This window comes from Lepidothrix coronata, unplaced genomic scaffold (assembly GCF_001604755.1).
Source record: "Lepidothrix coronata isolate B3197 unplaced genomic scaffold, Lepidothrix_coronata-1.0 Scaffold79, whole genome shotgun sequence".
Lineage (NCBI taxonomy): Eukaryota > Metazoa > Chordata > Aves > Passeriformes > Pipridae > Lepidothrix > Lepidothrix coronata.
In genome coordinates, this window is record NW_016690259.1 from 1214497 (window position 1) to 1231309 (window position 16813).

At 37.1% G+C, this 16813-nt stretch overlaps 1 protein-coding gene across 3 annotated transcripts in view; it reads left to right on the forward strand.

Moving 5' to 3' along the window:
- LRBA (LPS responsive beige-like anchor protein) overlaps positions 1-16813 on the forward strand; it is a 410805-nt gene that overhangs the window by 363592 nt on the left and 30400 nt on the right. For 2 of the 3 annotated variants that reach the window (XM_017820154.1, XM_017820155.1), the window contains exons 48-52: positions 877-966; positions 4282-4474; positions 7156-7218; positions 10710-10865; positions 15300-15467. In XM_017820154.1, coding sequence (XP_017675643.1) covers positions 877-966; positions 4282-4474; positions 7156-7218; positions 10710-10865; positions 15300-15467 — 670 coding nt within the window. The remainder of the gene's footprint in view (positions 1-876; positions 967-4281; positions 4475-7155; positions 7219-10709; positions 10866-15299; positions 15468-16813) is intronic. The other variant, XM_017820156.1, reaches the window with a different exon arrangement.

Below are 16813 nucleotides of genomic sequence, written 5' to 3' on the forward strand. Positions count from 1 at the left end.
GTAGTTCAGCTCACCATGAAAGGGATGTAAACTGAGATGAAGGATTTAAGATTTTGTGTAATATCAGCCTGTTTCTGTGAATAGTGCAGGGGCCAGCCTGACAAGGAATAACTTGTTGAATTTTGGCTGCTTAATATTGTTACCTTTAAGCCAGTAGGCCAAGAGGTGGCAACATGGAAAACTAGTTGGACATGCCTAGGCAGGAGGTAGAAGTTCACACATTTCAGAATAATTATTTTTAAGAAATCACTAAGCATGGGATGATATTTTCATGTATTGCCTATGAAGAAAGTGCTAAAGCATGTTGCTGAAGATACAGAGAAACTTTAAAAAACCTCTCATACCTTCACATTCTCCTTTAGCTGCATTTAATATTAGTTGTTAGTTTAATGCATCCTAATGTTGTTTGCTCTTTTGGAATAAACCTCAAAGTAAGAAAAAAGCACAGCATTGCTGTGAAGCTAAGCAGTAGAGTTTAAATAGAAGGAAAGTAGAACATTCTTAATACCTACAGAAACTTTTTAAAATTTAACTTTTGCTTTTGAGTTATGATACAAACAGCATAAGCCAGTGTTAGAAAGGAAAAATGGAGCCAATAAAGAGGGTTTCTGATTATAATAGCTTGTTTCTGTTTAATATCATTGAGCAGGATGAGGTTTTGCAGAGTTTCTCATGGAAATAGCATCCACAGTACTAAAGTGATTACCTCATTCTTAGTACCAGTGCCAAGCACTTAGCCCCACAGTGAACACACGGGCTTGATTTTCAACATGAAACAAGCCAGAAGTGTGGAATGACATTTTCAGGTGACAGTTATGGTTCTATTGCCTGTAATTAGCACCTCTTAACATGCAAACCTGCCTGTGCCTTTTCCAGGCTGTTGAAGCTCAAATACGAAGTTTTGGACAGACCCCTTCCCAACTGCTCATAGAACCACATCCTCCAAGAAGCTCTGCCATGCAGGTGGTAAGTACCACGTTAACCCTTTGTGACCTGCTGTTGTGCTCACTTCCTTTGCTGTCTTAAAGTTGCAGAACTGGCCACTTCACTTTGCTTTTATGTGGTCGTGGAATTATGTTATTAAAAACAGCAGATGAGTTATGATTTGGTAGGAGTGTATGCAGTGCTTAACTCTTTTTTTTTTATTTATTGCTGAAAGGATTGCATTGATTTCTAGTACAGACTTTTTTTTGTCAGTGTAATCTAAGAACACTTCATCAGTTGATTTTTGTTAATACCATACCTGTACAGGTGAGAGCCAGTCATCATGGAGACAATTTAGTTAATCTTTGGCAGATTCCCCAAGAAGCATGGATTTAGGAGGTGGAACTTCCTTGTCTTTTCCCCCAGGCATAGGTTTTCCCCTAAACCCAGGATTACTAGGAATTCATGAGCTGAAACTTACATAGCAAAGAATGTGACTAAATGTGTTTTGCAGTAAAGCTAGGGTGATAAAATCCAGGCAGTGAGCATTAACATGCTTTCCCTTTTACCTCTACTTGTGTCGAATATAATTTTATTATACAAACTATTATTTTATTACTGATTACTTTTCATATCATGTTGTGTGCAGTCTTTGGGTTTAAAATATCATTTGTGTTGTCATAGATCCAGAACTAAGTATGTTAAGTGATATTCTGACAAGTGGAGCTAATGGTCTGCTAATTCACAGAGTTTTCAAAAGGTTATGTTCCCTTATTGTTAAGATGAACACTTTACACTGCAGTATAAGAAAAAGACATTTTCTTCTTGTATGTCCTGTAGGACATATGTCTTACTCAAGCAGACTAAGGTTAATAGTTTTAAAACATAACTGAACTGAAACATGGTTTTAAAACATGAACTTAAACCTTCTCATTGGAGAAGGTTTTAAAAAATTTCACAAAAATCTGGCATGTTTCCAAAGTAGATTGCAAATCTTGTGGTGTAGGAGTCTGATAAATCTAAACTTTCTTGTCAAATTGAGCTACTGGCCTTCCTCAAATGGGTGACTTGTTGTACATGAGACCTGCTCAGCTCAGTGTCCCCCCATCCCCACCACCCTTCCTGCAGCCAGTACATACCACGCTTGGGCAGCTGTGCCGTGGTCATGCTCCTGCCCTGGGATCCCCTGTAAGGGATGCACAGAGATGATTGTGCTGGTTTGTGGTCTGCTGGCCCGTTGTACCTCCCACGGAGCGTCCCAGTCCCGCAGAGCCCTGCAGTGCCTTGGGTGTGCAACCCACAGGGCTCTCTCTTTCTGAAGAGCTCTGTTAACAGGGATGTTGGAGAGCCCAAACACTCCCATTGTGCAGCTCCATGCCATGTGTGTGTCCATCTGTCATGGTGCCATGCACTAGGCACTTGCTCTAATTTAAAGGGATTTGTTTCAGGAAGAGAAGGAACTGGAGAAGTTGCTTGTTGACGTGTTTGTCAGACCCATTGTTATGTGAATAAATTTGATACTAGGAAGCAGTTTGTGTGGTTTTATCATAGTGTTTTTCATGATGCTGAAATATAAAAGATTTAGTACGTAATATAAGAAGTTAAATTCTCTGATGTTAACTGTTTCTAACTCCTGTGGTTTTTTGGGCTGAGGTACACCCAAAAAAAAAAGTCCTTAGTTCTTGACCGGTTTTGTGGGTATTAATACGTGATTTTATAATAGCACTACATTAGGTGGTTTTAAAAGTAGTTTAAAAGTAGTTCCTGGAGCTGAAATACAGCAAGGATATTTTTCCTGTCACAATTCTGAATTATTTCTAGCTCTGTTATTTACTGAGTTTTGTTTTCACGTGTGTGTGTGTGCATGAATGCATGAATACAGCCGGATTGGAAGCTACCACGTGCTGTGTTAAGTGCACAAGCCATAATATACACCAGGTGTAGTAATTAGCAGTCACACGATGGCTGCCTATTTGTCTGGTTTTGCTGCTGTTGCTGTATCCCCTTGTGTTTTCAACCATCAGATAGCTGGATTTAATTGAGGCCACATCAGATGAGGCATTACTGACACCTTTAATTGAATGAGCATCCAGGGAGGATTAACTCATAATATTGATTGGCTTTTAGCCACTTGCTCAGAAGGGTGTCTGGGTAGCTTATTAGTTGCTTTTATTTACACCTTTATGCAAAGACTGTAAATAGGAATTCATAGAGCAATATGTTTTTCTAAGTACTCTTAATAACTTTTTAAAAAGGAGTGATAATAAAAATGCAAATGTATTTAATTTTTTTATTGGTTCTGTATAAATATACATTAAATGTATGCACTTACATACACATATATGTAATGAAATATTGCAGGTGGAAAACAGCCAAGGATACTTCATTAGTATTCTAATTTGTTTATTAGAAAATTACAAATATTTGAGCAACCTGGCTATTGGTGACTAGGATGATCGTACCTCTACATCTCAATGGGGTTCTCTTTTTAGATGCACCACACAGTCATAAACATTTTGCTTTTTCTCCTCATGTTTGATATCCAGATCTAAGGTCCTCAGTATTTTGCTTTGACATTTACAATGTTCTTAGACAACTTAGTTAAAAAGTTATTAAACTTTTCAACTTACTAAACTAAAAAAACTAAAACCTTAAAAAATTATGTTGAAAATGAGAATCTGAATTCATTCTGGAAACAACACAGGGTAGCGTCTGTAATCACATCCACTTTATATTCTTTACAACTGCATTTAATTATGTTTGTCCTTTCAAACACATTGGCAGTGAAGTCTTCTACTTTGCATTCATAAATCTTATTTTTGTGCACCAGAAATATATACAGAACATACATCTAGTGTATGTGTGTATCTGTTTATTTTAATGTGCTTTCGTGTTCTCCTCTGGCTTGTAAAGAATTACGGTCTGCCAATTTAATGCAACTTGAGAAAATCTCTGGGAGCAGGAATTCCTTTTGCTCACTTCTTTTTTTTTTTGTTTCCCTCCTAGTTAGGCTTTGCTTTCCTTGACATACTATCTCTGCAGATACGAAGGAGAATTCTTTTGGCAGAGATAGGTGATTGAAAACTTTTAGTTTAATCTGCTGTGATCTGTAGCAAAGTCTGTATATAGACACTCTGTGTTCAGCAAGGCCCTCAGATTAATAGTGTGTGTAAAGGTTTTTCTACCTCAAATAGTCTTTTCCACAAGCCTGTCCACTAGTACTGCATTTGCTTTTCTCTGCAGCTGCTCTCTGATTTTGTGTGTTTTAATCCAATCTTCCTTCTCTTGTCCTGTCTTTTCTCCTCCCTGTGTTTTCTTTTCCCGTGTATTTGGGTCCTTGTTGTGTGCACTCAACAGTATCTCCTCCTGCAGAGCCCGTTGATGTTCACAGAACAAGCTCAACAGGACGTTATCATGGTCCTAAAGTTCCCGTCCAACTCGCCTGTCACTCACGTGGCAGCCAACACCCAGCCTGGCCTGGCCACCCCTGCCGTGATCACAGTTACTGCAAACAGGCTCTTTGCTGTAAACAAGTGGCATAATCTCCCTGGTAAGTAAATTAAAGTCAGAAGCCTAAGAAACCGCTGCCATAAAGCAGTGCTTCCGTTGTCTTTCCAAGATTTGCTTCTGAACTGTTGTAAGTTTAAAGTGGAAAGAGCAAGTCCAGTCCTTTGACACAGCACTGTTCTTCCCATGTGGACTTAGTTTCTCCTTGAGAAGGTAATCTGAGCTATTGTGTAGTAAGATGTGTAGCACACAAAAGCTTTGTAACAACAATATATTGCTTTCCAGGCCCTCAGGCACCATGCAAGAAGACAAAAAAGAGTGTATCACTATTTGGTCATGCCAAAGGCACACTCTTCCTCTTAAATCTGTTTTTCAGTCAGTTGGAAGCCTGAACCATATCATGTCTAAGACGGTTTTAAAACATGTAGAACTTGTCTGAAATCTTTTCTGTCTTTTTCTTGTTGATTATAAACACCATAACCTGATGTTAGAGCCACTCAATGAGAATTAATAAATAAAATGCATGGGGAAGTCTGTACCTTAAACATCCCAAAGTTATTAAGTGTTTATGTATTTGTCAGTATGAAAAGAAAACACCAGAGCCATTTGCATAGCAACTAATGAAATTAATTTTCCTTTAAAAATGTCTTGGACTGGAGAATTTAGTCGTTCTGCTTTGAATTCTAATATTTTCCAATCTAAAAGACATTCATCCTCTTTTCCCTGACTATGACAGTCTTAGACCCAAGCTGGGAAAGGTAGTTTATTTCAGTGGTATGCAGTAAATTTGGTCAAAGGCTTTTCAAGAAAGGGAAAAAAGAGCTTCTGCTCAAATAACTTAAATAGAAGATGTTTGCACCAGAGAAATACTTACATCACTGAGATTCCTACTGAGAAATCTTGACCTATGGTCCTTGATTACTGTTTGAAAAAAGCCAGATGACTCCCACACTTTTTCCTAATTCTTACAAATTACCTCTCAACATTGTCCAAATAGAAACATCTATGTATTATTTCACCCACCCAAGAAATGCTTAAAAAGAAAGGTGGGAAGGAAGAGGAGAAGGGAGACTTGTCTAGATAACAAGTTGTAAGCAAGAACTAATTACAGGAGTCCTGAGATTTCTTTCAAAGGAGGATGACAGTATCCTCTCATACCTTGGATGTGTGACCTTAGGCATATAATATTCAAGGCTTTTAAAAAAATGGCCTTTGTGGACATAAAACGGTCATGGGAAAGAAAGAAGGTTCTAAAGTGGTAGGAGCTGATTTTGATTTGTGGTAATCAACTGGTTTGAGTTGAACAAAACTTTCAGATATTTGTTTTTCCCTCACCTCTGACAGGGAGAACAGTAAGCTGTGCTTTTGAGTCACTGTTTTTTTATTTAGAGGCATTTTACACCTGTCTTACCTTTACAAAGAATTCAAGAAAACCTAGATCAAGACAAACAAAAGCCAATCAACCAAAACCCAACAAAAATTCTCCTCACCCCACTTCTCTGAGAGCACACTTGTCAGCTGCAGGCTGTTGATGGAGTATTGTGCTTAAGATATCTGGGTATGGACTCCTGAGACTAACCTTCGCTATTGTTGACTTCCAAATTTATACCGAAATGGGATCTGCTGGGATTAGAGAGCAGGTATCATTACTACTCCATATCTCCTGCTGTGGGCTAAGCATTGTCTTTACTAATGAGGCATCATGATAAAAAAGTTAAGTTGCCAAGTGACCAGTTGTCACTAATGTGTAATTAAAAATCCCATTCCTGCCTTTGTGTGTGAATTTGGTGGCTTTGCTGACATCTAATGGCACTGGTACCCAGCAGGATGCTCAGTTTTGTCACGTAGATTTCGTGTTTTGCTCTGTATTAGTGTTTTATTGCAGCAGAACTTTGAATGTACTTATGAATCATTTATTTAAGAAATCCTTTTATTGATACTAATTTTTATATTAAGCTATGGATGGTAGATAGAAAAATCATAGGTTTAAGTATTCAGCCATTATTATCCATTTCTCTTCAAAGAATGTATTGTGGGCTGGGTTATTTTTGGGGGGGGGACAGGGGTTGCTTGTTTGTTTTTAGTGAAGCTGAGGAAAAAAAAGGCTTACTTTCTTTCTAACACTGAAGGAGAATTCAGTACGTAAACATTTCACTGGTATGCCAAGTGCCCAGATGAAATGTAGGTTGGCAGAATTAATGTATTAACTTCTATGCAAACTCGCAAATAAAATGGGTTTTGGTGATGGATGAATCCTTAAATACTGGATGACTACAAGATTTCCCTGTCTGCATCATAAACTGACTTTTAAAAAAAAATGTCCTTTGTGCTTCAGTTGTTCAAAGCAGTGTTTTAAAAAGTAAAGAGGAAAATAGTATTTGCTACAGTCAGCAGATGGTTGTCACATTTTGTTTTCAGTCCTCTTTACCACTTAATTTTGTTTTGTTGCGACAGGAGAGGTTGCCAGTAAAGCATCTGCTAGAGCTTATGGCTCAGGACCAGAGCTGCTGCTGATGGCATACATTCAGAATAGCACTAATCTAAAATAAATGTTTAATAAGCAGCCCGTGAAAGCACCTGGATTTTTTTTTTTTTAATTCAATTGATGCAGAAGAATCTTGAACAGTTAAAAAAAAAAAAGGCCGTAGCTTTGATTTGTAAAATGTATGTGGCTTCACCGTTAAAAAAATGCAAAGTTTTAAAATCTTCTTTCCTGAATTCCAGCTCATCAAGGTGCTGTACAAGACCAGGCTTACCAGCTGCCAGTGGAAATCGATCCTCTCATAGGTCTGTCACTTCCTTCTCTCTTTGCGATTCATTAAGCTCTGTATGGTGGCCCTGAAGTGTAGATTACGGTTGTTTTTCACTTGCTGGTTGCTGGGAATGGAATTTTCCTGATAAACCATTTGCATGCAAATTGGAATGCAATGAGCTGTGGCTATGCTGGTATTTCATCAACTCCCCCTCGTTGGTTTGCCTAATTTGAACAGGCCTAGGACGCGTGTCAGTGAAAATTAATATGGATGCTGTAATAATGTGTGATTGAGAATGTGCATGAAGTACTGTCAGGATAATATTGGATCTTTTCATCACTCAGACTTGTTGATGAGCAGGAGCGAGGCACGTTATGATGAATTGGTGCACTGGTAATGTGATGGAGCTCCTTTGCTGAGGAAATTTTCATAATAACAGTGGGGTTCTTAACTGCACCGTGTTGTGAAAAATAAAACCATAGTGCCAGGGTTTCATCATTAAAGGAGATCAATCCTTTCTTCATAGACCTGCTGTTCAGGCTGAGGGGATTAATGTGTAATTGCAAAGCGGTTTCAAAGTTGAAATATATTGCCCACTCCATTTTAGTATTGAGATATTAGTATTCGTTTTTCAAGGGTATTGCATCTTTTGATCAGCTTCACTAGTTAAATTTGTATATTTTTCTTTTATTAAAAGGGGGTGGAGGAATGTCTCTCTTTTATGTAATGACTCGGTGTAATAGATTCAATTCATGACTTTTTATTATAGAGGTTTATTAGTTCATATAGGGCTGATTTTTCTATTAGCATGGTTAGAGTTTGGTCAGTTCTTTCATTACAGACCCAACTTTGGGGAGTGCATACTTGGGCTATAATTCAGGAATCTGTAGCGTGGCAAATGGAACCTTATATAGGATCAGAAAAGAAAAACTCAAACAACCTAACCCCAAAACACAAACTAGTTGTGGGACAGCAGCGAAGAAGACAGGATTCCATGCCCCCCAAGCACTATTAGACATCGATCTTAGTTTAAAAACCAGCTATTTCAGGGTTGTAGTTTAAGTGAAAAAGATAGGAAGTGGCCAATTACAGAAGCATGGGAAAATCTGAGCAATCTGAACTTGCCTGGATAGGTTAGAATGGCAGGTCTTTCAGCTAGTTAGAATTAACTTCAAAACTAATATGATATCCCAGTAGGAACTGTGTTGTATCAGTCTGTAGGTACAGACTGTTCCTGTGTAGCCATTTTGCTGGGTAAGCTCTGTAATAATTAAATCAGGAACAGTGTGGGCATATGAAACCATTTTATAAGAGCTGATAAAATGTTTTCCCAAAGTTTCTAAAATCAATTCTCAACTGAATAATATAATAGTTACAATTTATAATGAGGAGGACACACGCTGTAACTCTCTTTTCTTCCTGAAATAGATTTTATCCAAAAAATGTTTGGAGCGGGAAATGTATATTCTACTTTAAAACCTGCTATCAAGAAGATCTTAGAAGTACTTGTAAATGTTACAGCAAAACCCTCAAAATCACACTGAACCTGTCTGATTTTTTTTTTTTTACATATTGTGAAAAACATGTGGAAGGACATAAAATTTTTATTATCCTTTGTGGGTTTTTTCATAATTTTAACATTAAAATTCCCTTTTTGGTCTGCCTTTAATTTACAAAATACTTTGGCTTTTGTTTGATATAAACACCTTTAAAATCAATGTTCACATTCTGAAAAATGGTGTAATATTCTCTTCATATGATAGATCTCAAATCAACCTTGTGATTACACTGGACATAGTTTAAAAGGGCTGAGGCTTTCTTTGTCATTGCTAAGTAGCGTCATTGGGTGCAAACAAGTAATTATGTAGGTAATATTAAAGGGTTTTAATTGTGGCTAGACACATTTACCTAGAAATGGCACCTAAGAGGACCACAAAATTACACTTTTATGGTTATAGCAGGAACCTTGTTGCTGTCTTAGTTGTAAGGAGGGATTCCTGCCCTCCTCATTTTCCAGTTGCCCAGGAAGACATAAACCAGCGATATCTCATATCACATAAATTGAAGACTTCTTTTTGAGGTGAAATTTTTTGAAGGTCTTATCCACATGTGTCAATCTGTATGCTTTTTGAGGGTTTCTTTGCTGTTATTTTGTCCTACAGAATGTTTCACTGTGCATTTATAATGTGTTGTTGTTACTCTTTAAGTGGCCCCAACAGCGATCAAGACCATGTGTTAACTGCAGAGCAAGTGGCAACACCTTGTTAAATTATTTGCTACCCATATGGACAAGACAGTATCAGCATTTTAAACATAGCAAAAGCATAAATAAATGAAGGATTTGATACAGAGTAAATGGAATAAGCCCAAGCCTCAGGGGAGAGCAAGTCTGTGAGAACAGAAAGAAGTTAAAGAATAAACAGTAAAGAAGAGCACAAGACCAGGACAGAGGCAGGTCCAGGGGACCACCTGGATGGAAGTAATGGTACTTCAAGCAGTTGGCAGACAAACCCAGGCCCAGGAAAAATTATTTGCCATGGATAGAAATCAAGTTTCCTCAGGAACATTGAAAAGTTCTTCCTACAGTGTAGGATTTTCATTATATATATATATATATATGTAGGGACTTAGAGATATATGCACACACGTTGATTAATAAGGACAAAATATAGTATGAAAAATGTCTTCACTAATTGATTTTTGTTCATTCTGTGGGTTCCCAATATAAGATGGTTGGAGAAAATGATGTGATGATTCCAAGGAAGTGGTGGAGTCAGCATCCTTGGAGGTTTTTAAGAAAAGACTGGACGTGGCACTTAGTGCCATGGTCTAGTTGACATGGTGGTGTTGGGTCAAAGGTTGGACTCGATGATCTCAGAGGTCTTTTCCAACCCCATTGGTTCTGTGCTTCTGTGAAGTAAAACATCAGATGATCAAAGTGGGGCAAATATTTTCTCTTAGCCCTAAAGGTGATTGTGGAGATAAGCTGGTTAATTTTTTTTGCAATGCTCCAAAATTGTGAAATGGTAGTGATGTCTACTGAAGTTACTCTTTTTTTAAATTACAATGCTTGCTATGAAATCCAAGTAGTGTACAATTTTGAAATAATGATTCTGTTGCCTGCTGTGTTTGAGCCATTATATATTTCATGTACTCTCTTATCATTACATTCCCTTGCTTTGTTTCTAATTTTTGATTTCTTATACTAGAAGAAGGGGGAAAGGACGCTTATTATGTTTTTACGCATCATGCCTTTGCGAAATATTTCATTTGTGTTTCTCAGCTGCATTTGACTTAAAGAAGGCAGTTCTTCTATTTTAGAATATGTACTACAAGGAATTAGCATTGTTTCCAAAAGTGTAATGAATATTTCGTAGTAGAATTAGAAAGAAAACGTCCCTACCACAAAAAAACAAGTAATAGCCGTGAGGAATATATTTGGTCTGAACATAAGTTTCTGGAATGTGCTTTTGTTCTGTGAATGTGGATGCTAAAATTTCTTGGTTTGTGTTTCTTTGTGTTCAGCCAGCAATACAGGTATGCACAGAAGGCAAATCACTGACCTTTTAGACCAAAGCATTCAGGTACATTCCCAGTGTTTTGTCATCACCTCTGATAATCGTTACATCTTGGTCTGCGGCTTCTGGGACAAGAGTTTCCGAGTTTATTCTACTGACTCAGGTAGTGCATTTTTAAAATATGGGAATAGCTTAAAAGATTTTTTTCTGTTCATTGTCAGCCAACTGTTTCAAATAAAGAAAGAATGAGGAGTGGAGTATGTATTTATCCCCCTACTAATAATATTTGTCAAATCTTTTCTTACCTACTGCTATTGTGTGTGCTATCATTTTTGTGCAGCGATGGCAAATGTGAGAGGAGGAGCTCTTGTTTAGACAGAGCATCACACTTCAAACCTATAGGATAGGGATGCCTGTTCTTACGCTGCAGTTTCCACAGGTAAATGAGATTGTGTGAAGCCTTGCATACCAGGAGAATTAATTGTTCTTAGAGGGCTTACCTGAATTTAATGCTGGTTCATTTTCAGCACCAGAGAATTTTTTAGGAAATACAGACAAGTACCATAGAATAAGAACAGAAGCGAAGTCTTGGAATCTGCTGAAAGAATATTTATGAAAGCCTTTGAAAGCTGTGCTATAATGGAAAAATTGATCTGTAGGCACTGAATTCTTTTATATAACATAAACTGATCGATATAATGGGTAGCAGTTAAATTAGTCTGTCAGCTGGAGTGTATCCAAACCATTGAAGTCATGCATGTGTCATGCTAAATAGAAAAGAATCTTTCAATGTAAGAGCTACAGGAATTTAAAAGCCATGGTACCCCAGAAAAAAATAGGTATGATTTTTTCCCTTTCATTATCTTATAATGGGAACAGCGACCTCACTGCAAAGTACTTCTTTGGGATTAATGACCCAGTGTGGTTAATGTGTGTGTGCCATCAAGCTTTCCAGTAGGTTATGAATCCCTAGGGAATATCCTACATGTTTGTCATCATTTCTTAAATATATTAGTTAGCAGTGTTTTTCACACTTGACAAGCCAAAATGTTTAACAAAACAGGATGGTCTTTAATGAAAATCTGTTAAGACTGGATCTCATGGCATATTTTAACATAGCTGTCATTTTTGCAATTTTAAAGCCTTAAGTATAAAGGAGAAGTTCCATTTACGTCATATTGACTGCCTACAATTCATTATACAGACACCTTGTTAGACCCTTCTTAGTTTAATTTTCTCATTGATGAAAATAAATTTACATGAAACTGTGAATTTAAAGTAGATCTTCAGAAAGGATCGCTAGCAGTAATAAATATTCAGTATATATTCTTGATTTATACGAACAGAGAAGTAATTCTTTTATGTCAAAGGATGTATTTTTCCTTACACCTATGGGAGGAACTTGTATGATTTTGGTAGCTTTGTCCTGTATCAATCTAAACTACAAATATCTCTTTATTTCCTCTGTGAGTACGCAGATTTAGCAGGCACGTTGTTACTGCTGTAGCTAATGAGTGTATAAACCAGAATACCATTGTCAGAAGAGATTTGTGTCTTCTGTGTGTCTCCTATCTGTCAATATAGCAACTCTAGCTCTAGCTTAAATCACTGAATCCAGATGTAGTTTATTTTGCTTTGAATTAAATGGGAATATAGTAGTGAAATATTTTGAAATTGGCAGAACAGCAAGGGAAAAGATGATGTGATCAGTAATGCATAATGGCAAGTGATCACAAGTGCTGAATTCAAATACATTTTAGCACTTAGACAGAAAAGGAACCATTTTCCCATTAGATTTTGGGTTTGTTTGTTTGTTTTTAAAAGGAAATACTTCTAACATAAATCATGGGTTCTCAGCACAGCTAGTATAGCAGAAGCATAATAAAACATTCCTTCAGCAGTGGGAAGGATTTCTAGACAGCGTTTTAGCTTCAGTAGTGCTGACTTGAGTCTTATTTTTCTTTTAATTATTTGTAGCACAGCTGTCAAATAAAACATTAACTAGAAAAATTGTTCTGTCAGAAAGGGATATCTGAGTGAATACGGTAGTTTGATATTACTGTACAGACAGGACAACTCATTTTAAAGGAAACAAAAAAGTTGAGGAACTCTTATGAAATTATTAATTTTATTTTTTTTTTACCAGTATAAAAGAGCAAGATCTTATTTCTTATTTTGATGAAATTGGCCAAAACTTAAGCTGCACAATAGCAAAGTAAAACTAACAAGGCAGTGCAACTGCAGGAACAACTGTCATGCAAATGGCCTTGAAAAATGTTTGTTTTCTAGAACAGAACCTATAAACATAGAAATAATTGAAAGGGAGATCTCTATAACTCATTGATGTTTGTAACAAACTTCTGTTCTAAAAGTATAAATCGGCTCAGGTAGTGGAATATCTACGGCAATACAACTGAAAATATATCACGTAATTATTCTCAAATCTAAACCATGTAATTAACAACTTGGATTTTTAGGGAGAAGCCTACACTTGGTAAGATGCTTTTGTATGTTGCCAAAATGTAGTCTGTGAGTGTTTCACTGCTTGTAGCTGTAAAGTTCAGAAACTTCTTCTGACTAAATCTGTTGACTGGCCAACGTCTGAGACAAGTGCCCCTGCCTCAGGAATTAAAGCCCTGGTGAGCAGAGGTGGCTGCTGTGGGATGTATTACAGACTTGCAGATATGAGTGAAAGGCTTGATCCCCAAGTTACTCACCCTTCCACTGCAAGGTAGATATGCACAGTAAGTGTGCATCCAGGGGTTTGCCCTGTCCAGTTAGAAAAGGCTCATGTGATGGTGCTTCATCTCACGTTTTCTCTTGCAGGATTATAGCAGCTTAATAACTTTTACCAGTGTTTTATTTTTGATTCTGATGTACAGGCTTCCTTTAAATTCCATCTTGTTATTCTGCTTTTTCTCTTGGGTTGTTTTTTTTTCTGGTTTTCTCAACTTTAATGCAATTACCTGTTTGATCTTCTGTTATGAGTCAGGCTGTTAACATTATTTTTGTTCTTTCCTCAGAACCACTCCCTCAAGTGTTTTGTTCCCATTAAGTTTTGTTTATTGGCTGGATACAAATACAGTGCTTTTGCACTGCATAAAAAGAGGGCTATGAAATATTCACCACTAGCCATATTAAATGATTGACTAATCATTTTTAATTCATGCACAAAAATATTTTATTATTGCTAATTGGAGTCTCCACACTGATTTGTGTTACTTGTTATTTTTAGACACTCTTCAGAACATTTTATTTTATTTCATTTTATTTTTATTTATTTTATTCAGAAATGCAGTAGTCTGCATTTCCTGTGTGTATTTTGGCCTGTGTTGTTATTCCTTCCAAAGCCATCACTCTTTTTCCCTTCTGTTCTTCCTCATTCTTTATTCAACCCAAAGCACAAATGGATGCATGGTCATTTGGGCTTGAGAAACCTGAGGTCACACATTAGAGGCATAACACATCACACTTCCTTGTGTCATTGGGTGCAGAATTTGGCCTGGCCCCTGTTACCTGGATGGGCCAAGCAGGCGCATTAAAAATGTGCGTGCGTATCCTCTGCCCTGTCTTTTCAAGATCTGCAGTTGCTGGGCTTCAGCAGATCCAGTGAGATGGATTTTGGTGCTTAAATTCTCATTTCCTAGGATCATGTATGCTGCTGGCAGATCCAGAAGCCGGCAGGACACATGCCATGTTTACTGTGTGGGAGCCAACCTCCGGCTGGGTGGTGTCGCAGAGCTTTGCCGCGGGCGACCTCACACGTGTTTCCTCTCCCACATGCAAATCCACTATGCACGAGCATCCAAATTTACATTTTTCTAAAATGTTGTCCTGTTTGGTTAAGGTTAAAAGGTAATAATCATATTCATGTTCGCACATACTCTTGAATGGCACATTTTTAACTGTCTGGGCTTTCTTTTAAACGTTTATGACTCTTGTCACTGGTACAAATGTTTGTCCTTTATGCAGTTGGTAAGAGAGTTTTTTCCAGGTCTGTCTTCTGAGCTCTTTTAAACATTACAGAAATTCTTAAAAGGGAAGGATGCTGATTGAAATAATTGGCAAGTGTTAAAATGGTGATGGAAAAACCTGGATACAGGAGTAATTTTTCAACTAAATCTCCTTTTCTCTGTTTAAGGAGATGCTCGAATGCTGCACATGCTGTATTTTCTAGGTAGCTCCCACGCTACCAATTTCCTCCGGGTCTATAATTCTTATTACATTCCCCACATTGCCATCAGATTTGCATTCTTACTGGTACTTTTATCAGTAAACTTACCTTAAACTTGTCTTGAAAGAGAATCCCATCATATTTCCTGTCTGTAAACATACAGATTTAAAAAAAAGCATCTGGCACATTTGGCCTTTGAATAAAGTATAATACTTGTAGACTGCAAGTATTTTTTGTATGGACTGTGTGGACTACTGCACTTTTCAATAACTTTCCACCAAATAAATAAAGAAAAAATAGTATTACAGTTCTTCTTTGAACCTTTTTTTGATAACACAAATATTTCTAAAATACATTATAATGTATTTTATTTGCCTTAGATTAAAATAGTAGTTTTAAAGGGCTCAATTTTATGTGTTTCAGGTAAACTGATACAAGTGGTGTTTGGACACTGGGATGTTGTAACCTGTCTTGCTCGTTCTGAGTCCTATATTGGAGGAAATTGTTACATCCTCTCAGGGTCACGTGATGCAACATTGCTGCTCTGGTACTGGAATGGCAAAACCAACATCATTGGTGATAATCCAAGAGGTAAGCAAAACCTAGAAAGCCTGTTTTATAAGGATGTTGTCTCAAAATGGCTTGAGTGAACACTTTGCAGGACAAAATTTTTAAGTAACAATGGTGTCAAAGTACAGTGCTTCTTTTTTTTGTAGTTGTGATGAGCTCTAGTTAAAAGAATTGAGGGTAAACAGTGTTTGCCTTTTAAAGTTATAGAATACTGAACATTACAAATACATTTCTTCTTGTCATTCATTCAATTGGGAAGGAATGGCTCCAAGAGTGAGAGAAGGGAACTCATTTTTTATATTTCTTGTTCAATCTGAGTAAATATTTTTTCTCACGACAATACAGTTTCATTAAGTATCTGCATTTGAGTTGTTTAGAACAAAAAAGACTGTACATCAGTCCAGAGCATGCAGCTGTAATCTTATACCTGTAAGTTCTACAGTGGTTTCATCTGCTGTTTAAAATCACCCTTGGCTATCAATAGAGTTACATGGACAGTGAATTTTAACTTGGAGTAATGTCATTCTAACAATATGTGTAACAGCCTGAGCAAGACACTTAGGTGAAAGAAGGGGGACACATGGGGCATATTAAAGAAGCAAGCTTAAAACTTTTTTAGTTTAACACTTTGGTAGGGTGCTACATGCCTAATCCTTGCTCTTACATAGCAGGCACTTTGGTTCCAGTGCAAGCAACAGGGCTCATAACAGGGCTCATACTGTATAACCAGACTAATAAGTCAGCTGCTGCAACCTAAATCAGTTTTAACCCCTCCCCACCCAAACTCACCTTGCACTTGCCAAATAATTTGATCTCTCACAGGAGTGAGAGGCTTTCAAGACAGCTTGTGAGAGTTTACATACATAAATATAGGGGCATATCATAGCCAGACAGAGGTCATGTTCAGCCAAAAATAAAATGCCCTGAATAGAAGGGGTGAGAAGCAGTATATTCTGCCTTAAAAAGTGTGTTTGTTAGATTTTCTGCCATTCACTTAAGGTCTTCTCTGACCCTGTTTAAATACTAGTGAAAACATACCTGCTGTATGCAGAGAACAAAATGGACATCTGGAAAACAAGAAGTGGTGGTAGATCTGTCATATATTGCAGTTACAGCTGGCATACAATTTCATATAATTTAAACAGGATCTGACATCTTCCAAATTAATTGATTTGGTAAAGTTATGTGTTCCGTATTCAATCTGCTACTCAGCTGGAGTTATTTGAATTTGAAACACAGAGGTGGTTTGACTGAAATTGCATCCTTTGAACTACTTTGAAGAAGCACAACTAATTAATATCAGGATGAATATCTGCATTTAACTTGCAAATTATTTCATGTTGACTGGGAAAACTATTGAAAAATTG